This window comes from Odontesthes bonariensis, chromosome 4 (assembly GCF_027942865.1).
Source record: "Odontesthes bonariensis isolate fOdoBon6 chromosome 4, fOdoBon6.hap1, whole genome shotgun sequence".
In the NCBI taxonomy this organism is placed as follows: Eukaryota; Metazoa; Chordata; class Actinopteri; order Atheriniformes; family Atherinopsidae; genus Odontesthes; species Odontesthes bonariensis.
The window spans coordinates 31,791,958-31,817,770 of NC_134509.1; the positions used below are offsets into that span (position 1 = coordinate 31,791,958).

The 25,813-nt window shown below is 39.2% G+C and overlaps 1 protein-coding gene across 1 annotated transcript in view; it reads right to left on the reverse strand.

Moving 5' to 3' along the window:
- Window positions 1–25,813, reverse strand: part of LOC142378949 (voltage-dependent T-type calcium channel subunit alpha-1I-like) — a 158,818-nt gene that overhangs the window by 29,899 nt on the left and 103,106 nt on the right. Inside the window, exons 15-26 of the mRNA XM_075463966.1 lie at window positions 23,879–23,949; window positions 23,215–23,710; window positions 21,776–21,876; window positions 19,373–19,496; window positions 18,532–18,600; window positions 11,193–11,371; window positions 8,546–8,672; window positions 7,699–7,824; window positions 6,609–6,698; window positions 5,145–5,337; window positions 3,885–4,036; window positions 2,097–2,206 (exon numbers count right to left, since the gene is read on the reverse strand). Coding sequence (XP_075320081.1) covers window positions 2,097–2,206; window positions 3,885–4,036; window positions 5,145–5,337; window positions 6,609–6,698; window positions 7,699–7,824; window positions 8,546–8,672; window positions 11,193–11,371; window positions 18,532–18,600; window positions 19,373–19,496; window positions 21,776–21,876; window positions 23,215–23,710; window positions 23,879–23,949 — 1,838 coding nt within the window. The remainder of the gene's footprint in view (window positions 1–2,096; window positions 2,207–3,884; window positions 4,037–5,144; window positions 5,338–6,608; window positions 6,699–7,698; window positions 7,825–8,545; window positions 8,673–11,192; window positions 11,372–18,531; window positions 18,601–19,372; window positions 19,497–21,775; window positions 21,877–23,214; window positions 23,711–23,878; window positions 23,950–25,813) is intronic.

Genomic DNA, 25,813 nt, shown 5'->3' on the forward strand with positions numbered 1-25,813 from the left:
TATAGAACCATGTGGTAAATTCTTTGACTTCAAATTATATTTTGTTATTATTTTTTTCATTTTCAGACAAAGTTAAATCAGACTTTAAAAAACAGAATTTCTCTTCTTTTTTGTTGTTGTTGATGATTTGTGGTTCCCTACAGTTATGGGATGGAACACCACTGTCAAAAAAAAAAAAAAAAAAATTAGAAAAAAATTCCATTAAAGTAAATTTGTTGTCCTGTTGAGGAGGTTAAGACCCCTCAAGAAGCTACCAACAATGTCAATTGATAAAGAAAGGTACAGAAGTATAAGTTAATATAGCATGATATTTGTGATTACCCAAAACACTCACAAAAAGACAAAACAAACATATTTTTGACAGGTTTGGATGTGAAGTGTGTGTAAAATCAGAACATTGCGCTATGTAATTCAGTCTGATAAAATCACAACATGGATGAATGCGCTGCTGTTTTAAAGGGATAATCCGGAGTAAAATGCACTTTAGATCAATTTACGGGATGTTGGGAGTACATACGTTGAGTTGACATCAAAATCATGTCATTCGGATGGGTTTTGAGAATTTCGATTTGACCGTTTTTAGCCAAAAGTCGTTAGCGTGGAGGTGAATGGGGCAAATCATGTCACCGCTACAAAACGCTATTTTTATACCTCTTCTACAGCTCCAAACAACATAACACTTACGTGGTAGTGAGTAGAGGGTCCCTAAAGCCAAACCGAAGTGTCCCGAGGTTTTCATGTGGTCGGAAATAGAGTCCAGAATGAATTTAATCAAGCCAGTACCTTTCCGGAAATGTTGCTGCTGCAGCTGCCGCTACAGACCTGGTGAAGTTGGTTTGATATTGGATATTCGACAGATATTCACAATAAGGAAATAAGGTGTCTTTTTTTTCAAACCAATATCAAACCAACTTCACCTCGGTCTTAGCGGCAGCTGCAGCAGACACATTTCGGGAAAGATACTGGCTTGATTAATTCATTCTGGACTCTATATCCGACCACATGAAGACCTCGGGACACTTCGGTTTGGCTTTAGGGACCCTCTACTCACTACCACGTAAGTGTCATGTTGTTTGGAGCTGTAGAAGAGGTATAAAAATAGCGTTTTGTAGTGGCGCTACTCGATGCCCCCGTCACCTCCATGCTAACGACTTTTGGCTAAAAACGGTCAAATCGAAATTCTCAAAACACATCCGAATGACATGATTTTGATGTCAACTCAACGTATGTACTCCCAACATCCCGTAAATTGATGTAAAGTGCATTTTACTCTGGATTATCCCTTTAATATTGTGTTTCTTGTTAGCCTTCTTTTTTTTCTATTTTTGATTTGTTTTGGTGAAAGTATGTCGTTATCTTGTTTGTGGTGTTTGATGTGGTACTGTAAAGCAAAATGGTGCGGTGCAACACTGGAAACAGAAGTTGTGAACTGCAGTATATCAGCCCCTAAGGGCTCCAAAGCAGTTTCAGGCCCAGATATGAGCCTCAAAAGCTTCACAAAGAATTAGGATAAACAGACACAGGAATAAAACAGGTTTTTTTTCAAGACAATCAGAATATACTTTCATGTTACATTTTTAAACATTATTTTAAAGGAACTAAGAAACTGTGCTAAGATCGCTGAAATCAATATGATGCAACATTACATCATAACTTACACATGCCAATCTCATTTGATGCAGTCTGTAAGAAACATTCTCAGATTCATGTTATTCATTTGACATTTGCAATTGTAAGAAGTGATAAGCTTTTTCTGAACAGCGGAGTTAATTATATAACAACCTCATTCCCAAGGACACATGTTTAATGACACCCGACGATTACAGAACTATTACACGAGAAATCATTTTTCCTAATAGCCTAATATTATGGATGTTTGAACACGGTCAAATTCTGTGTGTCTGACATAATCAAAACTATCTAGAAAGCATCTGTACAGCAAGATACATCCACTTTTACTGTTTCAGAAATGATATACGTTAAATGTGCAATGATTGTCTGAATGCAGCAAGTAGAAACTCCAGTAACACAGATAGCAGCAGTGTTGTGCACTTTAACACAAGATTAAAAAAACGTTACTGTAGCTGAAAGTGTACCTGTCCTTGAAGAAGCGTCGAAAGCCAAAGGCGACCAGCTTCAGGGAGGCCTCAATCACAAAGGTGGAGGTGAAAAAATAGTTGCAGTACTTCAGTGCAGTTTCCAAAGACTAAAAATAACACAGGTTGAACAGGCACACGGGTCAGAAGGAGAGGGCAGCATCAGTACAACATATTTAATATCTTCTGTCTTTTCTTTTGCCGATATCAATAGAATGAGGATTTGCTGTGTAGTTCTTTTTTTTTTTTCAGGTAAATAAAAGAACCTCTGTATTAGTTAAGAGTGGAAGAAAGAAAATAACATATCAGTTCATCATGGGAATTGTTCAGTTCTGTTTAGTTAATGTGAAACAAGCATCTTTCCAATGAATCTCCTCTAATAGTACAACGCTTTATTGAGACGGAGAACTAAATTAAGTCAGAGTCTGGGGAGGAACAAAGGACATCTCTATCTACCACGCTGTTAATAATTAGTCTAATAAAGAATAGGACAGAAGCTTGCATTTCTCCAAACTGACTTCAATCACATAATACATAATAGAATCAACCACATTACCCTTTAAATAGTTTGTATTGGCGTCTATATAGCTTTTTGGTTTTGAAATATTTAGTGTTTTGAGTATTATGCAATGTCAAGCAAATGATTTTCTGTCACTTATTACATTTGTAATAAGTGTCTGTTTCAGAAGCAGTCAAGTCTCAGTGGAATGTAAAAGGTTCAAATATGCAAATATTTGTTTTAAGGAGATAAATGAGAAGAACAATGCCACGTCCACCGGTAGTTTATCATAATTATAATTCATAGGTAGGAAACAGGAAGCAGACAGCTTAACATATTGGGGAACTTGTTTTTATGCAAAGACAAGACAAATGGAATACTTCGTAATCTATATCATGCGATGTGCTGGCTGAAATTTGTCATCATTTTTGTATCATTTGTCAGAGGTAGTCAAGCAAGGTCGACTCAGAGACAGAAAGGCGCGAAGTTGAGTCGAACAGGTTCCTTTCATAAGCCTATTCTATTAATACTGATCCTCTTGAATAGAAGTGTCATTAATGGACGAAAATTGAAAAGACTCTGTTATTTTGACTAAAGCACGTCACAGATATTTCCTTCAGACCTCAGTAAATTGTGTCAGAATGAGGAGAAAAAAGTGTCTTTAAACCCAAGTAGCTGCATGTTCTTCTAGTTCCTCAAAACAATAAGTTTTATGGATTGTTTATGTGAAACAACTGAGGTTAAAATCTTACACTTTTGACAAAATGATCTCCAAAGAGTTACAAGTGACCATGACTCATTCAAAATACACAGGTAAGCTTGGAGGGAGGCTGCAACAGAATCTCCTTTGATTGGTCAGCTCCTGTAGCCTGATTAGGCTCCACCCACCACTTTCAGGAAAGCTTACATTTAAGAATTTCTATGTGGGTGTTTTATCGGACACAAATTAGAAAAAAAGCCTTCAAGTAAATTAAAAAAAATATATATTTTCTTATGTGTATTATGCAAGGAAGACCATATAAAGAGATTTAAAACATGCATATTTTAATCTATGGGGACTCTAAAAACATAATCTAAATAGTTTGCCTTCCTTTTTGCATAGGTTATGATATTAACAATGACAATAGCCAATTCCATATCATGAGGGTAGCAGGGGTGCGCTCTATTATTCGGCTGACGATGCTTGTCAAACTAAATTACACCATAATGTACAGACACTGGGGTTTGTCAGGTGTGGGAGTTAAGTTGAGAAACCAAGAAGTGTGGTCCCAATCAAAAAGTGTGGTCACCTGTGGCTGGCTGTAATGTTCCAGGGACATAGTGATGACATTAATGCAGATAATGAAGGTGATGACTAGGTCCAGGTAGTGACTGGTACATAGAGCATGGATAGCCAGACGGGCACGACCATAGGAAGCATAGTATGGCAGCTTCTGGGCCTCTGCAAAGAGAAAACAGTGAAGAAGACAACGGAACATGAAAAAAAACAAAAAAACAAGGCAAGGCAAGAAAGTATTCAGGATTGGTGAAGAAGCAGGTAAAAAAGCTGATCTGAGGAGAGAAAAGGACGCTAAAATAAAGAAAAAAGTCAATATATGGGGACATATATGTCAATATGGGGAAGAAAAAAGTCAATATATAAGATGGTGTAAAGCAAAGTGAAATAATTATTTTACTTTTACTTGGGTGCAAAGTAAAATAATTCTTCAAGCTTTACCCCCAAATATTTTCACTCAATATATGCATAAAAAGAGAGAGATTATAATGCATGCGTCATTAAAGAAGGAGAGTAAGAGTGTGCAAAAATGTAATGCAAGTTCCAAACAGGGCGATTTATTCAGGTATTTATCCTTCCCAAAAGAGGTGAAAAATGAGCAGAGACAATTAAAAAGAATGAAGAGGGCAGAGTTCAACTGGAAGGTAGAAAAAAATGAAGAGGAAAAAGTTAGACAAATGTGTAGGAGAGGTTAAGTAGTTTTAAATGAGGGGAAATAATGAGTCATTCCCAGTTATATTGAAAGAAACTTAAGCATATGTCAGCTAGATTAAATCCAACAAGGAGTGCACCCTTTCAGAGCTTCAAGTCTAGGATAACCATATTTTACATGACAAACTTGCTGAAGTTAATTTCATTCTGGGATAGAAAGCATCCACGATATTACTCCTTAGATTTATTAATATTCTGAAGCAATGCTTCACCTGCCCTCCTCTGTACCACAATTCTTCTCTTGATTTGTTGCGCCCCTCATCAGAAAACTATTCTTCTCCTCAGGCCAATCCCTTCATCACCCTTTCCACTGCTCACACAGTCCTTACTCTCATCTTTCTCTTTGCTGGTTTATCAGTCCCAATAACTCTTTCATCTGTCTCTATTTACGTTGACTCTTTCATTGTGTCTTTATCAGTACCTTTTTCCCTTGTTTCCATTAACTTATTTCCTTCTTATTCTTTCTTGTCTTCTTTATCAATAATCCTCAACAGTTCTTCCTCGACTTCAAGGCCTCAACTCCCTCCCTGTTACTACTTTCTTCCTCTTCTCCGGGACCTACTTCTTCTCTTCTTTTCCATGCGACGCTGACGCTTCTCCTCCCGCCGCTTGGCCTCCTCCACCTCCTGATGCTGCCGGCACTTGTGGAAGTTCTCCACCACCACGCCCACAAACATGTTGAGGACAAAGAAGCTGACTATCAGGAGGAAGGAGATGAAGTAGAGCAGCATCCATGGATTGTTGTTGGTCACTGGCTGAAGGAGGAGACAGGAAGAGGGAGAAAAAAAAAAGACATGAGACGATGAAGGATTAGGAGAATGGAGGTGCTTGTAAAGGGAAGTGGGAAAGTGAAAACAATGACAGGCAGGAGATGTAAGGTGAAGAAACAGAAGATGTGACAAAGACTAAAGAAAGTATAACCCACAAAAGTGAACAGAAAATCAGCTCAATGATTAGAATGCCACTATAAGAAAAAAAGGGGACTAGTAATCTCGTTTGTCCTTTCTGGGAAACATTTGTAATTCACATGGGACACTTACACACTTTTCTAAAAGGGCCACTTCATGTTCACTACAGTCTAAAAATCCTGATGCAGCCATAAGGCACAAAGGATGACAGGAAACAGTGGAATAGGCAGAAGAGGGAGACAATGTGAAGAAAAGTTCAGGATGACTGGGTGCAGAGGTAATTATAAAGGGAGTCATTAAAAAATAAAATAAAAATCAAGTTCAGGTGCAATCAAGCCAGAGAGGAGAGACACATTTTCAATTCGAGTGTTGAAAGCACAGGGCGGAGTGTAAATGGGATTAGTCACTCTCAACGCGGTGCTGGACTGCAGCGAGGTTTATCCCTGAGGCGGAGAAACGGACTCATGCAGAATAATACATGCTCTTAATATATTCTCTAACAGGTTTTCAAATAAACTAATTCCACAGGGAACATGTTCACATTGTAGCCATTGCATTGATTAAATTACAGTGGATTATTAGTGGACTTTGACATTCTGTGAGGACGTGTGTAATTATTTACAAGATTAAGGACTAATTCTATCTATCTAAGGTCTATTCTATATCACGGTGACAAAACTATTTTTTGCAGCTTTGTGGAAAGCTTGATACAGCTGCTGTGATCTGAAAAAAAGACCACAAAAATGACAAAGTAATAACAAAAATGGTATCAAAACAGTTGTGGCTGCTTTTTGTAGACAACATAATTCATACAATTTCATTCAAGTCGTAAGAATGAATTAAAAAGTAGAGACTTGTGATAAAGATGGAATAAGGGTCGACGCTCCTTTGCCGCTATGGGAGACATTTTAAATGGTAAGTGGATCTGATACCGATGCTCCCAAAATGCTTCCCTGTGGAGGAGTTCTGGGGACATCCAACTAGGACAGTCAGCCAACCAGAAGGAGGGAATTCATCTCCCATCTGGACAGAGAAAGTGTGGGACTCCCTAACAAGAGGATGCAACAGATCTCTGCTGTCACTGTAAAGCCCTAAACTCAGCACGGGTTTGTTATTACCTGCTGATCATTTCCCACTGCGTCCAGTCCATGGTACATGATGTTGACCCAGCCGTCTTTTGATGCCAGCACAAAAAGGGACATAAGAGCCTAAGAGACACAGACACACACAAAAATACAAGTATGAAGAAAATCTTGTGCACAGCTTTTAACGTGGTTTGATCAATATTTCCGTTAGAATCATTTTTTAATTGCATTTATAGAAAAACAGGCCTTTGTTTCCTCCAGACAAAATATTAATAAGGCATTTAAAAAAAAGAAAAGAGTTTACAGTAAGTATAAAAGACTTTTACTCTTTAATGCAAGAATGAATGACTCTAATAAACAAGCACCTGTATAAGAAGACATTGACAAATTCCAACTTAAAAAACAAACAAGCAATGGTTTGCATTTCATTTTCTCTTTTTTTTTATTTTGCATTTCATTTTAAAAACTGTATTTTTTTTTCACACTTTGAAATTGTTACCAAATAATTAGCATCGATTTTAATTGATGTGAGTGAATCTGTGGAATAATTGTTTTTGTTTTTTTTAATGTAGGAATGTTGGCATTTTCTTTTTCCTCGTTACTACGTTTTATGAAGCACTTGGATACGTGTCAGTAGGAAAGGTGCTACAGAAATAAATAAAGTTGAGTCCTCTGTAACTTGTGCATGCAGTTTTATTGTTTACTGTGTTGCATTTTGTGATTATTGTTTCCTCCACCACTGGCACCCTCTATATTTTCATTACCCCCTACCCGAACCAGGGTTTGCATCCCCACCCCGCTGTGACTGGTGTGCAGTTGGTGAGAGGCTGAGGTACCTGACTTATCACACTTACTCTAGCACTAGTTTTGCTCTTAGCTGTTTGGTATTAGAAGGAAATGCACTTATGATTTCTTGTGACCTGAAGCTCTTTTGCCTACCGATGTTGAACGCACTTATTGTAAGTCGCTTTGGTTAAAAGCGTCTGCAAAATGACCGTAATGTAATGTAATGTAATGTAATGTAATGTAATGTAATGTAATTAAACATTTCTATGACAATGGACTTATTATTATAATTGTTATTGTTATTATTATTAAGATTTATATATTTTTTCTCCTGTACCTGTCCAAGGTTGTCAAAGTTGTATTTGTGGTGAACCCATCGGTAGTTGGCAGCCAGGCAGTCAGATTTGTTAGTGATGTTCTTCACATCGAATCCCACACAGTAGTAGAACTTCCCTTTGAAGAGCTTGGAAGGAAAACACACACACACACACAGAGGTGAATGACAAAAACAGTCAGACAAAGATTATGATGTAGCTTTGATAACACTTGTGTGCTGAATCTCTTCTTTCACGCAGCTTTTGAAGTGATCTTGTAATTAGTGTCTGTAATAAGAGCGTGGATGGTGCCAAAGTGAAAACTACAAAAAACACTTGATATCAACAGTGTGGCTCTCCTCCGCCTAAGAAAAGAGGTTTTAAGTCCTCATTCACAGTGGGAAAGAGGGGAGTGAGTAAAATGATGCAACAGAATGGATGCAGAGAGAACGATGACACGAAACGAGGTTGAGAAGAACAAGGTGGTACTGACATCAAGATGCAGAAGAAAATGTGGATTTCTCTCATGAAATGAAGCATGAAACTGAAACAAAGCTGGGAATGTGCCCGTTGAAAAAATGAACGAGTATAACACAGGGATTATATAGTCATGTGTGGAGGTATTATGAATACTGACTTGGATATTATTGGCTTGTTTTGGTTTGGGAATTCACTTTGGACAATCCAGTGAAGGAGGCTCGTTTGGGGAAGATTCATTTTGACTGTTTTACTTTGTTTGTGTCTCGATAACATTTCAGCCATCATTTAGATATTTACTTAATGCAGCGCCCTCTCCAGAAAAGTTGTTGTTTTAGAGTCAGTTTTATTTTTGGAAGCATGGTGAAATATTTGGAAAGAAATTGACTGTACCTGAACACCCAGAATGCCAAAGATGATAAAAAAGGCACAGCAGATGAGTACAATGTTGCCAATGGGTTTGAGGGAAGTGATCAGGGTCTCAACCACCAGCTTCAGTCCCGGAGCTCTGCTGATCACCCTGAGAGTCATATGGAGTGAGTGAAATAATAAACAAGAGAAAGAACATTTACTTACAATTCAAAGTAGAACATGAGAACAGAAGTATGTAAGCTCCAACTTTTTTTTTTTTCTTTTAAAAGACAGCTCGTTATCAAAAACAAGTCAAGAGGGTTCTAACTGATTTTGATACAATATACACAAGACAGTTTTATTAGATTGGTTATGAAAGTACTGACTCGTATGCATTCACTTGGTGTGTAACGGGCGGTGTCAAGAATCAATTGCAGCTGTAGTGGCCATTTGTCCATAAAAAACAAATTAAACTTAAACCAAACTAAATCAAAAGGCCACTGATGCACCATGGGGATGTGGTTTAACGCAGGCAAAAGAAGATGAATGTCCAAAAATGAATTCTTGCGTTTTTCTGATGATTTATTTCCAAAACAATAAAACAAACAAAAGAACAAAGAAAACCTACTGCTCTCTTCCTTTCCCTGGTAAAAACCATTGGCCCACCCCAGTGCATGCTGGTACTCCAGGTGCCTACCTACATAAATAGACTCAGGTGCACAGTGTGACCCAATTAACAAAATATTCAAAACAAATAGGCTAACTAACAAAGAATATTAGCAAGAAAAATCTAATTAAATAAAGCACTGAAATGAATCAAAGTTACTCATAATTAGTAAATAAAATTTACAACTAGAACCAAAAAACAAAAGCTAACTCTACAAATAGCTCCTACAGTAGCACACGGCCAAGCTGACTCAGTTGTCAATATAACTTTTTATAATTTATAGCCGACAACAGTTCTGAATGAAGGAAAACAAGTCGAAACCAGATTAACAATCCAAGCAGGCAGAAAACTCCACAAGCCGAAACAGGCTAACAGAGGAAGGCCAGCAGTCAAAAATCACAGAAGCTCCTAAAAATGCCGAGACAAGTCCACAATGCAATACTCGTTTTGAATAGTCAGAGGCAGAAGGCAGGTAGCAGGTAGACAGAGAGGATGTATCCAAAACAGGCACAGTTAGCAACAGGTGATCCAACCAGTGGAAAAGGCTGGAAGGTCTTGCATAGGCACAGCAAAGATAATCTGACAAGGAGTGAATGAACTGAGGTAGTTTATATACTGGTTTGCTTGGAGAGTGGAAGACTAATGATGCACAGGTGAGCTGAGTTGGCTGAAGAGGTAGGTGTGGTTAGGTTCTACTCATCTCTCAGTGGGAAAGTACTGGGAGATGAGTAGAACTGTGACATGGTGTTACGCAGTAGTTGTACAGCACTTAAAAAATGGATGAACATTGAAGGACAAACCCTGAAATTATTCATGACCGAAATGATCACAGATTCATTTAATTCATGACCTGTAGTCCATTAGTTTCTTGGCTGGTACATCAAAATAATGCTATGCACTAAAAAGGGAGAGATCTGCTGTATACTTCTAGCTTTTACTTTCAAGACCTAAATGACAAATTTCCTCTTTAAATTGCTACTTCTTATTCAAAACAATAATCAATGAATGTAAACTCATACATTGTAACCTGTGTCTTTCAAGGCATTATAATAATAATGGCTAGAATACACCCTTAAGGAAATATAGTTACACTGTTGGAATCCATCCAACAATTCAAGCACAAAAGGGAAGATTCTTTGTCAATGGGATGCTGCTACAGTTGTTAACACTGTTGCTTCATAGGAGAACGATTCCTGACTGAAAACTGCTGGACTCCTGGGGTCTTTCTGTGTGGAGTCACAAGTTCACCATGTGCTTGTGTGGGTTTTATATGTACACTCCAGCCCTCTGGTGACTTTGATTTAACTGTAGAAACTTTTTCAAGCTAATCACAATCATCTTGGGCAGCAGAGTAAATGTAAAACTGTTCTTTGCAGATTTACAAAACACTTCTCCAAAAGTACCAGGCTACCTTGTTGCAAAATCCGAATCTTTGTAACCATTTTTAGCATGAATGTTTTCATCTTGCAGGCTGCCGTTTTCCTTACGGCGGGAAACACAACAGAAAGACAGCTGAAGGGGGAGTACACTGTTTGAAATAAGGAGCTAACTGACAGGATATTACAGTCAACATTGGGTGAGTCAGACTATTCTCTCTGTGTTGACCTGGGGATGGACTAAGCAGGATGAACTCTGCCTCTGGCCCAGTGTCAGCTGGTTAGGCTCCAGGCCCTTCATGACACTCCAAAGGATTAAGTGGGCAAAGCTAATAAATGGATGGATGGACAGCTCCCAGGTTGACAGAGGGTTATGTCCCAGACTGTTTCTTGCTTGGCTGGGACTAGTAGTAGGACTCTCCGCATGTTGCCTGGCAACTGCTCAGAAGGATGATGTGCTGTTGGGCAGTTATCCTCAGTGTTTATGCTAATCTAGCTGCTGAATGTACCTTTGTGTTCATCTGAGGGACATATGAGAGTGGCACTGGTTTTGAGATCTAATTCTGAACCAAATAACCCACAATAACAATCCCATTTGACTGTGCAGAGGCCAAAATTTTAAAACAGGACCATTCTTTCCTCTAACCTGAGAGGACGTAGTGTCCTGAGCAACCTGAGGACACGGAGAACACCTAAGATCTTAGCCCCACCCGCCATGGACACCACAATGTCAATCAGGGAAACGAAGACCAGGAAGCCATCCAGAATGTTCCAGCTGCTCCTCAGATACGCTTTCTCCCCCAGATACAGACCCATGGACACCACCTGAGGAGATGAAGGGAGACAGAGACCCAGTCAGGTAAACGACAGTGTCCAGAGGCACACAGACACACTCTCTTTGATATTCAGATTGCTATTTAGATTCTCACACGGGCATTTCATTTGATATCAGCTGCACCCTTGCAGGTAAAGAGAGGGGATATTTGAAAGCCACTCAGGTAGAGAGGAGTGTGACAAAGGGTTAAAACAAGCTTTTTAAGTGTTACATTCCAGACAAGCAACAGCTACTTAAGTCCATTATGAGAAAATAATTGTAAAAACAGAGTGACAAGAAACAGACAAGATAAAAAAGAAAACGTAATGAACACAGGGGGAAAAACAGAGGCTTAAAATCAAATGAAGGCAGTCACTATCAAGCAGTGGAAATAAATGTGTGAAAAAATGTGTTTTTACACTTGTTCCGTTTTTTTATGTTGAAACAGGACTTGCTCACTGTACCACACATGAAAGAAATGTAGATTATTAAAACTTAGGACCTCAGCATTTTTGACTGCTAACAGTGTACTTTGCCACTTCTGCAGTTTGCACAAAATCCTCTCGAATCAAATATTTCTACACATGTGACTGACAAACTGTGAACTGAAGCCTTAAAAAGTGCACAAATTTAGTTCCTTTGGTTGAATTCTCTGTCATCTGCTGGCTGCAGCTGGGTGGGAGATATCACTCAAGTGAACTCCAATGAGGACTGAACAAGAAAGACATGAGGAAAAAAATGTGCCAGGAAAGGAGGATATCGATGAGTGGGAGGGGTGATTCATAATTTTAAAGAAAGCTATCAGTCAGAGAAAAGAAGTCATGCTCAGAGAAGAAAGGTAGACGAGGATAAAAAAAAAAAAAAAAAAGCAAGTTCTGAGATCAGAGTCGGGGCGGCTGAATGAAAAGTTGCAAGGCACATGGCGTGCACTATCATCTGACACTTGCCACATGCAACTCGATGTTGTTTTTATGTCAAAGCAGAAGTAGTGAGATGGATCAGGGTTTGCCTGCTTTGTTTTGCAGAAAATGTCAGGACAAAGGTGTGAGGAGAGATGCAAAATCCTCCTGCAACTTAATCCACTTTCATGTCATGGTGGGTGCTTATGTCATTCTGCTTTACCTCTAAACCAGAGGTCTTCAACAGGGGGTCCGCGGAGGTACTGCAGGGGGGTCGCGAAATCTTTGGTTGATTAGACGATTTTTAACTTTTTAAAAAAAAAAAATTCCAAACAGTTTTTTCTCACAAATTGTGTGCAAACGTGTGCCACAGATGGTTTGAGGATTCATTGTCCCATCTACATGCATGTTTAAAGTTAAAATCTGTGGATTATTTGAATAGCTCAGTGTTGTATGCAATGTTCCCTCTAATTTTTCATGTGTCTGGGAAAACACACAAGTTCTCTGAGCACACTGAGGACCACTGTGAGCAACATCAGATGTGCACGCTGTGGCCACACACCAGTATCACACCTGTTCAAAACCTTGGATCATAGCAAGTTACACGGCTTATTTAAAGAATCAAATCCCAGCAGCAATTTTCATTAGTTTACTTTTAATATAACTGATTTGGCCCACTTAAAAAAGGAAAAGACAAAAATCTTGTTGTTCACTAGATGTGTAGTATGTTATATGTGAGAGACATGCTTTGGCCATGGGAAGAGTCATGCATGCAGCCTGCATGTTTTGCAGAGTAGACCTTTCTCACTCGAAAAAGAAAAAAATATCAGCCAGTTTCACCGCTTGTTCTTCTGTTTGCACATACTCAGACAGCCATTCCATCCTAAAAGAACTGCATTTCTTTTTTACTTTGGCTTGGTGAGTGGATGTGTCGCTGGTGCTGCGGGGTTGCGTCTCCTAACTCCGCCGCACTGTTGTTAGCTAGCTAAATGCTCGTGTATACTTCGCAGCAGTGTGTCGCAGTGAGCTTGTTGCAGACACGACGCAGTTATTTTTGATTTATGCCTTGAAGCGCTGTCTGCGCTATGTTAATCCCACGCCACAACGCAAGAGGGACAATCACGAACAAGCTAGGATTGTGGGTGTTACGGTTACGGAGGTCATTCAACAAAAATGGCGACTGGACGAATGCGCACTTTGATTGAGATGCAGCTGATCGATCTAGAAATAGAAGAAATATTGCTACTACTGGAGCTGGCAGAGAGGCGAAAGAATCGTCACGGTTAGCGTCAGCCGGTTAGCAAACCGGAAATACGCATAGTGTAGACCGGATGTAGAGTTGACCAATCAGAGGCCTCCTTTCTCTCCTCCCTGCGGCGATGTCTGCGGCACTGTCTGCGGTGAGTTACAATTTTGAGGAGGTGCACCAGAGTGTCTGCGTAGTGTCTGCGTAGTGTCTGCGGTAAGGGCGGATTATAGTTCTGCATCTATCGTCTTGACGTGTTGCTTTGCTCTGGTCGCGAACCACTTTTCATGTTATGGTTCTGCAACCTCGGTCTGGAATTTCTCGGGACGCACAGCAGTTTCCCCTCGCGAGAATTTCAGTGGGCGGTGACGAGAACTTCGGCGGCGCCGGCGGAAGTGTTTATCTTTCAAAAAAAAAAAAAAGTGTATGCAAGATATGGATTTGGAGTTGCTCGACATCGAAGAAGAACAGCTTCTTTTATTGGAGTTGGCGAAAATGCAAAGGAGGAAGCCACACAGACAACCGGAAAGGCACACCGAGGACCAATCACAGCCGCTTTTGTCTGCGCACTTCCTATTGGTGGTCTGCGTGCGTCTGTCGCGTAGTCAGGATTTTTCTGAGGTGCACGACAACGCGCGCAGAGCCTCTGCGTGGGGGAGTGGTCAAGATTTTGATGCTCGCAGAGGCTCTGCGTCCGAGCGTCAGAGGCTTTGCGTCTGAAGCATAAATCAGCCTTTAACTGCGACACACACGCAGACGACCTGGTTTCCGAGTATAAATCAGGCTTTACGGCGCGTATGGGCAGGGCACATATGAAAGCACTATCAATGCTCTGATTGGCTGCATAGCGTAAGTAAACTCGTATCATTGGCTGAACACCTGTCACTCATTGCTTTACATTGAAAAATGGTACAGAAAAACATTACCCTTGGTATTAGATATTAATGAATACGTTTATGGTGAATTTTATTTTATGCGTTGCATAGATTTTCTTGTGCGCTGAGAATGTGCGAGCAGTGCGCGATTGCGCAAGCGCGCAGCTTAGAGGGAACATTGGTTGTAGGCTATGCAAGATGTTTGTTTATAAATGGCAGTGGCACGGCCACCCTGTACCTTGCACATGTTAAAAATAAAACATGAATATATTAACCTGTGTATTATTTGAATAGCTTAGTATTGAATGTACAATAACAGAGTAGCTATGTTTATACACGGCACTAGGCCCCGTTAAATATAAAACACAATTGTATGCCATATAAATTGTAGGGGGGTCCCTGCTCCAGCTCTCCATCAGTTTGGGGGTCCCTGGCCTGAAAAACGTTGAAGACCCCTGCTCTAAACAGTTAGATAATGAGTAATAGGACTTAATTTATCATCAAAGAGTTAATGCGAAACAAAATGATTACCAATTTCTTTTAAAAATAACTTATCAAACATTTTGAAAAGGCCAAATATGCAAAACATACAAGACTGTAGACCTCTTTGGCTGCCATTTAACCTATTGGCTATTTCTAAACTGTAAATCTATAAAACATCCACATTAAGACAGTACAATGTTCACAACTATTAAAAAAATCTACCAAGTCTAAGGGCTCTAAGGATATAAGACACTTCTTCTACTCATACCTGGTGTCTGCAGTGGGTGTCATGTAGCTCATCTGGTTGATCAGCCGCCCCATGTATACAGGCTAGAGTGACAATTGGAAAAGCTAACTGACTCAAAAATGCCTTCAAAAACTTTTTACTTACCCCGTATCATATTTTAACATTAAAAGCTTCATCACATTTAGTGGGGAACAAGTTGTATTAAACAAGTTCAGAAAATTCCCAACTGCAGCTACTAAATTTGTTGATACATAAAGCAATGCAGGCCTGTTATATTTTGAGTTATGACATGCCTGAACTGTTAATTATGGCAACTGTCTGCGCTAAATCCCCATAGCAACTACAGGAATGCCTTCGGGCATCAATTAAGGATCAAATATGACCCGATAAAGCATGATGCATAGGGAATCTATAGAAGGCCAATACAGTGTCAAAATCTACCCTTCTTCTCTCACAATCCCAGCTTTCAGCTACCTGGCAGGGTGAATGAGTAACAATAAATTCAATTTTAAATTATATTCAAACTCCATTTGCAATTAGTTTTATCAGAAAACACTGATTACTTTACTTGCTGCTGCAGCATTTTGGGGATCTGATGTTTAAAATTGGAATTTTTCTGCTCACACTGACAAACTGCAACTACAAAATACTAGAGAGGACCTCTGATGGGTACACGCTAAACTTTTTTAAAGCTATCTTTTAATGGGCTCACGTCTACAGTTCTTTAGATAAAGGCCTCCTGGAAGTTATCCATTTATTTTGTTATTTTCATTTCTGAACATCAGGCCACAATGACAACATGTATGAAAAAAAAAACATTAGCAGTTATTGGTATTATATAAAGATTTTATGCAATAACTGGGAGAACAAACAAACAAAAAGGACTTCATGATGAGAACTTCAGTCTCTGTACGTTGTGAGGCAATGTTAAAGAAAAAAAATTCAATTGTTTCTATTTCTTGCATGATTAGCTTCAAACGGCCCCAAAGATAAAGGACAAGAGCTGGGGAAAGAAAAACAATTAAACTGAGATAGGAAATTATAGGAAATGGTTGAATATTACTATCAATTGGGTATGATAATACGGTTGGTTTGTGGTTTTAAAGTATACCACAGTTTTAAAAAGTCATGCTTTCCATAAAACTAAAATACAGTCACTGACAAAAGCCCTTTACATGAATCCGAAAATTTTAAGTTTAAGTTTAATCAACCTCAACTCGTTGGATGGCAAATACATGGACTTTTAACTTGTGTTGTAATATTTCTAGCACTACAAATAAGTGTATCTATTTAGCAGTTGGTGTTCCTGCTCCACATGAGTCTAACTGTGAAATTTTTGTGCTTATCCCTCTGGGGTCTGAGCCCATTTTGGTCATTTTTGAATACTTTTGATTTTGCCTTCATATACTGTACCACAAAAAAAAAGAAAAATGTTTGCCATACCCACGCTTGGTATCTTTTCTAACAGCACAACTTCATCTATATGAAACGCTCCAGGTGACCTAGTTTGTTCTCTACGGCGCCGTAATAACGTCATGCCATCTGATCATAGACCTCAGAGGGTTATCATATAAGTAACAGAAAGGAAAATAATTGCAAGCTTGAAAATAATTTTTCTCTTTACCGTTAACAAGCTGGTTCAACAGATGGTACTTGAATATTAGTGTCATAAATCAAACAATGTCTAAAACAATGAAGATGAGACACTTCCTTAGTGTGAGAGAGGGAGGGAGGATGAAGGTGAATGATGACAAATAGTCAGGGTCAGACCTACTATGTGCAGCTAATGATTCACACTGATCCCTGCCACTCTGTGCACCCTGTGGATGTGTGTATGTGTGTGTGTGTGTGTGTGGACAGCTGATGAGAATAGTCCTCATCTTTGAAGTAATGTCTTTCAAAGACTCTCACAGCTGCTCTGAATGAAATCGGACAGCTCTGCTTCGAAGGAGAAGCCTTAGAGCAAGATTTAGAGCAAGAGAAGGTAAGAGAAGGATATATTTCATCTGGCTAGAAATCAGAGAGGATGAAGAAAAAAATACAGCACTGCAGGAAATCATGATCTTTACACAGCACCACCTGTTTTTCGAGCAAGTTGTCAGACCGGAAGCAGTTTTCTCACGGTGAACAGAAAAAAGGTTTGACTATGCTTCTCCCTGTTCTTCCTGATAATCTGAGGAGAGGTGTCCCATGTCGCCAAATAAACTGCTTTCCATGTGTGTGATGAGAATGAAAGTAAATTGTGGAGTATTTTCAGTATTTGATACGTCAAAGTAACCAAATTTGCAAAGATCAGTCCCATTAGGATTGACAATTCAATGACAGGGCAAAGACAGAACTGTAACTGTCAGAGCTTTAAACTGATGTAGTTAGAGCTCCAACGCGTGCGTTTCAAATATTAGACATAAAATAATGAGCAGCAGGAGAGTGCTGGAACCACACTTGAGTGTGCAAATGAAGCAGCATGAGGAAAGATAACTAATGATAGAATATAGCTCCTCGGATGAAATTACAAATGGAAGCAGAAAAGAGGAGAGACCGTTATAAGAAAGAGACATATTACTGACTATAAAACTTATCAGACAAGATGCAGCATCTGAAATATGAGTGAATAGATGACTGATCAAAGGAAGGGATGCAAAACAGACGTACATGAGGATGTAGAAGAAATAGTTAGCACCCTAAGTTCAACCTGGGGCCAGCTGCATCTCTGTACAAATGTGAACTATGCTCCACCACAAAACTGGGTTGAGCTACATATCATTGTACTAAACATGTCTTCATTATCCCTAGTCATAAATAAATCAACATAGGATTTCTACTAGTGTGAAAAAGGCCTGAAGACACAGGGGCCTTAATAATGGATGATGCCATGTCTTCTAGGGAGCACATTCATGGATTAAAAAGAGTCTGTGTGTTTGTGTTTGTGTTTGTGTGTGTGTGTGTGTGTGTGTGTGTGTGTGTGTGTGTGTGTGTGTGTGTGTGTGTGTGTTTATTGATGGGAAGTCCAGGAGATGCTAAAGGCCAGCTGAAGAGCGATAACCTTCTAATTAACTTAATTATCTAGTTGCCCATCACAAATGGCAAATGTGCAACTGATTAAACCGCAAGTTGCATAGTTGTCAAAAGGAGGGAGATCTAATGGAGGGGCCAATAGAGATGAAAGAAAAAAAAGATAAGATAAGAGAGCAGAAGAGGTGAGGCAAAAAGAGAATGGATGGACAAATGGATCAAGACAGAAAAGGGAAACAAGACAGAACACATAGGAAAAAGAGGAGAAAAATAATGGGTCAGACAAAAACTACAAATTTAAAAAGGACAAGTGACAACAGCTGTAGGGAAGGGAAACTGGGGGAGTAAACAGGGTTACTGGATATACAGTATGAGACACATAGAAAGTAGAAGAGGCTATTGGTTTTACCTTGACAGTCATTTCAGCAACAAAGATGGCGGTAAAGATGTAGTTGGAAACTGTGAGAAATAGTCTTTCCTGTCGTAAAAAGACATGACACAAGAAATATAACTTTAGAGAGGCGGAGAAGAAGGAGAAAACGATTATCAATAAGAAATAAAGATTGTGCCAGAAAACCAAATCTGTTTAAGAAAGTCTGATTCATTTTCTGCCTCTCAGAAGCTTCAGAGCAGGCTATGAGTCAAGAAGAACTATCAGTTTTAGGCTTTTGCAGCACTTTCCAAAAGCTGGCAGACTGCAATTGTCTGTGTCTTTATGTCTTGTTATCAATTTAAATGAAAGTGCCTCTAAATTAAATATAGAAACGTCAAACTTTAATTTCATTTGATTACATGCTTTCAAATATGCTTAAATTCAAAGGTTTGGTGTTGCTTGATTGCAGAAATTGCCTTTGCGCCAGGGTAAAGCTTGAAAAAGTTTCACATTTATTTAAACGCTAGCCTGACCATGAGTTAAATGTGTTTTCTTTTTCTTTTCTTTTTTTTAACAACTAAGCTCAGTCACTTGAATGAAATATTGTCAGCATTCAAATTTCTGTAAACCAAGTACACATTGCCTCAGACTGTAATCTTACATTTTGTGGGTTATTTCAGTATGTGTCAACATGAAGAATTCCACCACTGGCATGCTGGCGTGTCAACAGTGTTTGATCTCTGACATTACATGTGGTGATAATTTACAGATATTCAAAATGGTAACACTGGGTGGTATTACCATATATTGTAGATTGTTCTTAAACATGTTCAGTGCCTACAAAATGATAAGTCAAATGGAGAATCCTCACTCATACCAGGCTTCCTTGCAGAATCCTGGGCCTCTCCAGAGCCACTGTGATGCAGTTGAGGAAGATAAAGACCAGGACCACGTAGTCGAAGAGCTTATGAGCAATAATGGACTGACAGAGCAGTCTGAACCTGATTTGAGAGAAACAAAAGGGTTGGTGGATGTCAGCTGAAGATATGCAGAAGAACATTTGTTCACAATTTCTCTCTCAGGATTTGTTTTCATTTAATAATGTCCCAAGCAGCCAAGGATTTTTCAATCAGCCAAAGAGAAAGGGCTTTAGATTCCTTGCATGATTAACTAAATCGATAACACATTTGTAGTATGCAATGTGACACAAGTTGTCGAAAGGCAGACGTCTGAACCCGAGGGCATGATCACCAGAGAGAAAAAAACCCAAAAACATTTGCTTCTTTGCATTCCACAGAGTTGGCCTCTACATCACTGATACGCCTTTCTGCTTATTAATCCGCTTATAACTTTTATTTTTTTCCTGTATGAAAGCACTGCTCACACTGCATAGGAATTTGCAGCTGGCACACAGAGGTCGAAAATAAACATTTCGTTATAGTAAGTGGTTGCACACCAGGCGGCTGGGAACTGCTGCTGTGAGGACCAAATAAACTTAAACAACCTCAGGCGTTTGCAACTGTTGTCAAATCGTCAGTTCCAGAGCAAGTAAAGGCAGTAATCAGCTCCTGAGTGAAGCTCTTGCACATCTCATCACATTTGCCGACTAGAAAGGGAACAGAATATACCTACTGCAGCACCTGCTCTCCAGGTGAGGAAATCAATGAACTAATCCGGCTGCTTTTCCTCCAGACCTGCCAACGCTGTCCCTTTATCTATAATTCTAATCTAGTATTGATCATGAGCAGTGGATCTAATGGCTTGGGTACTTATCCCTACTGAAATGCAACTTCTCATGTTGGCCTGTTCCTCCTTGAATTTGGTTGCTTTTTCTTGTTCTTATTCCTCCTAGGTTGACTTAACACAAACACACACATATGCCTACACAAAAGTTAGCATATAAAGTGGAATTAGGCATAAACAAGGCAAAGATGCACATATGCTAACACACTCCCACACTCACATACGCAGAGCCATCCAAACACATGTACGAACAGGCGACATGATATTACTGGAGATATGGCCTAACTCTAGTGCACACACACAGACACACTGCCACTGCTTGACAGATGGCATCTGCCAGGATGCCAAAACACAGCCCTGGGGCCCGGCTTCCCTTAAGTGGCTATCAGCACGCAGGGAATCGGGTGAGTGAGCGAGAGGATGAGTGAGTGATTTTTCCTTCATGTTTCTTTCATGGGCTTTTTTTCTTCTTTTTTTAACCAGCAATGGATAGAGGGAAGGTGAAAATACAACACAGACTACTCCACTGTCTAGAGAGAAAAAAACGATGCCATGAGAGAAATGAACAGCACAACCACTTTATTAAGCTATTTGAGACCTGAAGATTGTTTTCTCTCTGTGAACAGACAAAGCGATTGACTATGCAGCCCCCTGTTCTTCCATATTACCTGAACAAAGCTTGGAATGTTTTCACTTCAATGCTGACCACAGAGGCTTTGAAGCTAGAGCAGATTATCACAGGTATGAATCAAAACGTATCCTTATCACTTTGTTTTCCTTCTGACAGCTTACATTTGTAGCGTTTACACCTTTTGTTAAACTCAATTGCTTGCACAAAAGTCAGTGAGTTTTACTTTTCCTACAGTTACTGTGGAGACATCCCACACGATTGACATTTTGGAGGCACCAGTGTTTCAATATTACACAGTGCAATAAGAAAATATCTTTGAGTATATTTCAAAGTTTAAGACAAAAAAAATTCAAATCATCTTCTCCGTGAGGATTGCGTTGGTGTGGCACAGATTCAAACACGACATTTCACGCTGAATGTTTTGATCTTTAAGTTGATAAAACGTGATTTGTGTCAGGTAGAATATGACCTTACCTTTACTAAAACAGAACAAATAATGCTTAATAATCCTTTGATGTTGTGGGGTGTGTTCCTGCCAAAGTTTGTATGCCTGAAGAAAGTTGGCTACAGTACCAAAGGAGTAATTCACACCCAGTGTGGCTGAAATGAATTCTCCTTACAATGAACTGAGGTCATTTTCATTCGTCGCTGCATTGAAGCATAAAAATTCTAAATGGGACGAATATTTGGGCCGCTCCACGCCACATAGGACAATTATGTTTGATAAAAGTTTGATTGGACGCAATGCACAGTGCAGTGATAAATAATGTAGATATACAAAATCAAGTCAACATTAACATTCAACGACTCATCTTTACAGAAAGGACATGCTTTTTTTTTCAGGGCTAAATTTAAATCTTTTTTTTGTTATTTAGATGAAAGAAAAATCTTAACTTGTTGACTCACTTGTTGTGAGGGGAGAACAAATAGACAGACCAGTCCTCTCTGCTCTCACACCAATCTGGCTTATACACCTCCATCATCTTCTGGACACGGAAGCACAAACTCTTCATGGAAGACAAGAGTTGAGAAAAATGAGCAGAACTGGGTGAGAAAACAGCCGAATACTGCGGTATCCAGAATGAGAATACAATCAAAATCATTAAACACACACACAGATATCTATACAAGTTTGATATTATATGTATTGTTTTAAATATTTGGATATTTAATCATTTCTACAACATCGTTAAAGCCTCTCTTCTGCAGAATCCCCCTGTAGTTTTTTTTTGCTGTGGTTTGCAACATTCTCTGTGTATTTTGTGCCAGTATGAAAGATATCAAATATTTTCATATGTATCTGAAACATGCAGCATTCACAAGAATTCACATGAAAAGCCTTAAAGTTCCTTTCCCATTTTCCAAAAGAAATAAAGATCTAAGTGCAGTACACAAGTTAAGACACCCCTGTGGACTATAAATGTACAATATTTTGGGATTGTATCATCTTGCAATAACTGCATTTATTCTAATTGACAATCAAAAACAAACATTTTAATTTTAAAATTTTTTTTTTGAGGCCCCAAAGCCAAAAAGAAAAAGAAAAAATCAAGTATTACTATGATTTCCAAGGAGATCAGTGTGAAAGATACTAACCCTGACCTTAAAGTCTGTTTGTTCTTCAGTACAAACGATTAAAAGCTAATATATAGATGACTGATGACTATCCCAATAAATAGCCAATGAGTATTTAACGAACTGATGAGTATTTAGGTTCATCACTACTAAGATGGCACAGTAAATTTGGTTGGATCAGCTGGGCTCCAGCTATTTGTGGTGGGAATAGGGGTGGTTCATATGTAAATATGAGATATATATACAGAGAGATATATGACAAATATGAAATTGCACCATTGTGGCTGTGGATAAACCAAAATACTGGCTTACAAATTACCGTCAGTCTCCAGAGGATTGTAAGAAGAGTAATAGTATTGCGTCATACTTATTCAAAGCACATTGTTAAAATCGGAAAGAAAGTCTGAAGAAGAAAAATGGCTACAACCTGGCCAAGTATCTAATCTGACTTGAATGATATAGAATATTATTGATGTAATTTAAAGAGAAAAAAAGATGAAAAAGCGAGAATGAAAATTGCCTCTGATGAATGGGAGGAGAGCAAATTTGTGCGACGTTCTGCCATCTAAAACAAATCGAGCACGAAAGATCTACTGACTTCTTTTCAATCTTGCCAGCTTTTAAGATTTCTCAAAGCAAATATCCTACTCTAACTTAGAAGTGATTCAGTTACTATGAAGTGATATTGAATCATTTGACATTGAAGTGGATGATGGAGCTTTTGGGGCATTACAGCATCAAGTGACACCAGACGAGGTTCTCCCACTCACATAGTCGGTTTCTTCATCGAGGTCAGTTCTATCCTTGCGTGCACTAACTTGAGGGAAAACCTCGGTGATCAGGTGAGTGTGTGGTGCCTTGCCATTACAGTCACGGTGGTCCACTCCCAAACCACTACCAGGTCCAGATCCTCCTATAAAGGACCCCCCTGCCCCCGACCCACACCTCCTTCCAGGATCTGGAATCTGGATGGGGGGCAGTCCATGGGGTTGTCCGCCTGCCCGGAACAGCTCTGGGAGCTCCAGGGACAGAGCTCTCCTATCCCTCCTTGCACCAAAATGTCTAGAAAGGAATAGCGGCGGTGGGGGTGGATGATGAGGTGGCAGAGGGTGGTGGGAGTGGAGAGGTTGAGAAAGAAGAGACTCCTGCTCTGAAGCATAGTTGTAAGAATGGGGGGAGCGGGTGCTGCGCACACGCAGACTGCCTCCCACTGGAGGTGCCCCACCAAAGCCATAACTCCTCCGACCAAGACTGTTTGAGCTAGACCTGCAGAGCAGAAGAATAAAAGTACAGTTAAAAGGTAATACATATTCAGGTATTATTTGTGCTGCATAAATCAGGAGGAAACCTAAAGTATTCTGTATATTGAATATTTTAAGGCAGTAGTTAAGGCTTAATGAAGTAATTAAGAATTCATAAAGGCAATAACTTTACCTGCGACTCCATCCAGAATGTGGAGGGAAAGGACGCCCCCAGTTGTGATAGTTGAAACTGCGACCGTGGCGCTACAATAGAAACAAAGCAGTTCATAGTGCTTATGGAGCCACTTTGGGTCTGTAGGCCACGAATAAAAACAACAAAAAAAAAAATGTAATCAGCATTTATAACCATGACTTCCAGTAGAAAAAAATGAAAACCAAAATTTCAAAAGGAAAATGATCCTGTTTATTTGCATTGCTACCGATAAATGCATAAAAATATAACTGAATCCTTTACTGCCCCCTTGTGGTAGACACCATCGGATATGTTCTTGAGCAACACATTGAACCATGGTGACACTGAAATGCAAGATGATTTTATGTTCATATGCAGCTTTGTGGATCTAAAACATGATTGTAAATCTATGTAAATCATTCTTCCAGGAATGTTGTGTGATCGGTGTATCCTGTTGAAGGTCATAGTGAGGTTGGAGCTTTTTCCAGCTAACACAGGGCACAAATTAGTGAACACACTAGATGCAAGTCCATTACAGGGCTATCATATGGAATTAGACTTTCATGCACCCTCACATCCAATGTCAATTAAGAATCACTAACCGACCTAACATGAATGACTGTAGACTGTGAGAAAACCTCCCATCTACAGAGAAAACATGCAAACTCCGCAAAGAAGAGCCTCAGTTGGCAAGAATGTTCAAATTCAGTCTTCTTGTTGTAAGTCGAAAGCACTAACTAGTGCACCAAAGTGCTGCACATTTATGCCAGCCATAGATAATATAACAACACTCAAATGGCTGAATAAACGAAAAGTTAACTGCATTTTTCTAAATGAGACCGTGCATTGTGATGATTGTCAACAAATCTAATATGCCACTCCCTAAGTGCCAGTTCCACCTAAAGAGACCACTTCTGTTTGTTTTGCACATGACTAATCCTTTGAGTCTGATAGACCCAATTATAAGTTTTCCCTTTGAAAATGTACAACACGTATGGTCAGTTAAAGTCTGAGCCGTCAGTCTCTATAGAAACTGTAGTGATGCTTGTAGTCTAATTGTTAAATAATATTTAAGTCCTCACAGAACTGCACTGCCGATCACTCAAGAGGAACAGAGAGTATGTGTTTGTGTCAGTTTTAGACAAACATTTACTGTAAAGACAATTTGTTCCACATCATCTGGCATAAAGCACAGACAAAAGCGGACTGTAAATGCAGTCGGGATTTTCTTTCACTGCGGCATCAGTCATGGCTTTCACTTGTGATGAAATGTTACAAAAGTCAACAAAAAAATAAATAAGTATTGACATTCAATTACTCAACTAAATGCATACCACATACTTTAGATCATACTTTACAGTATGATTGAATATACAGCATCTGTAAAAAAATGCACATATAATGCTCAAAAAGATTTAAAAATGATGTAATCATATCAGCAAAAGGTTCATTAAACTCTGTAATATGATTATTGTGCAAATCACTTGCTTTGTAACAGTGTTTTGTAATTCTAAACATTAATTGAACTCCTGTTCTCAGTTCCTAATCATCTTAACTTCATCACCATTCTGTCACCGTCAGGCACAGACACCAACAAGCAAGCTGCAAATGCATTACACTAAGTGATTCTAATTGTACCACAGCACTGCATCAAACTGAGTCAAATCAACAGTATCTGATAGGGAGTGAAACAGAACAGAGGGAACTGATTCATAGTGATTTCATCAAAGAAGAACAGACTGTTAAAAACTTGACAAAACTTAAAAAACAGGAAAACAAAAGATCCATTATCCCATATCTTTTGCTCTGAGTGATGTAAGCAGTACCTTCTGATACTGATAAACATTGGAGAGCTGTGAAAGAAGAGGAGGAGACCTCGCAGCAAAGTGGATCTCTCACACCCACGATGTTTAACATTATAACCTTTGCGTTAAA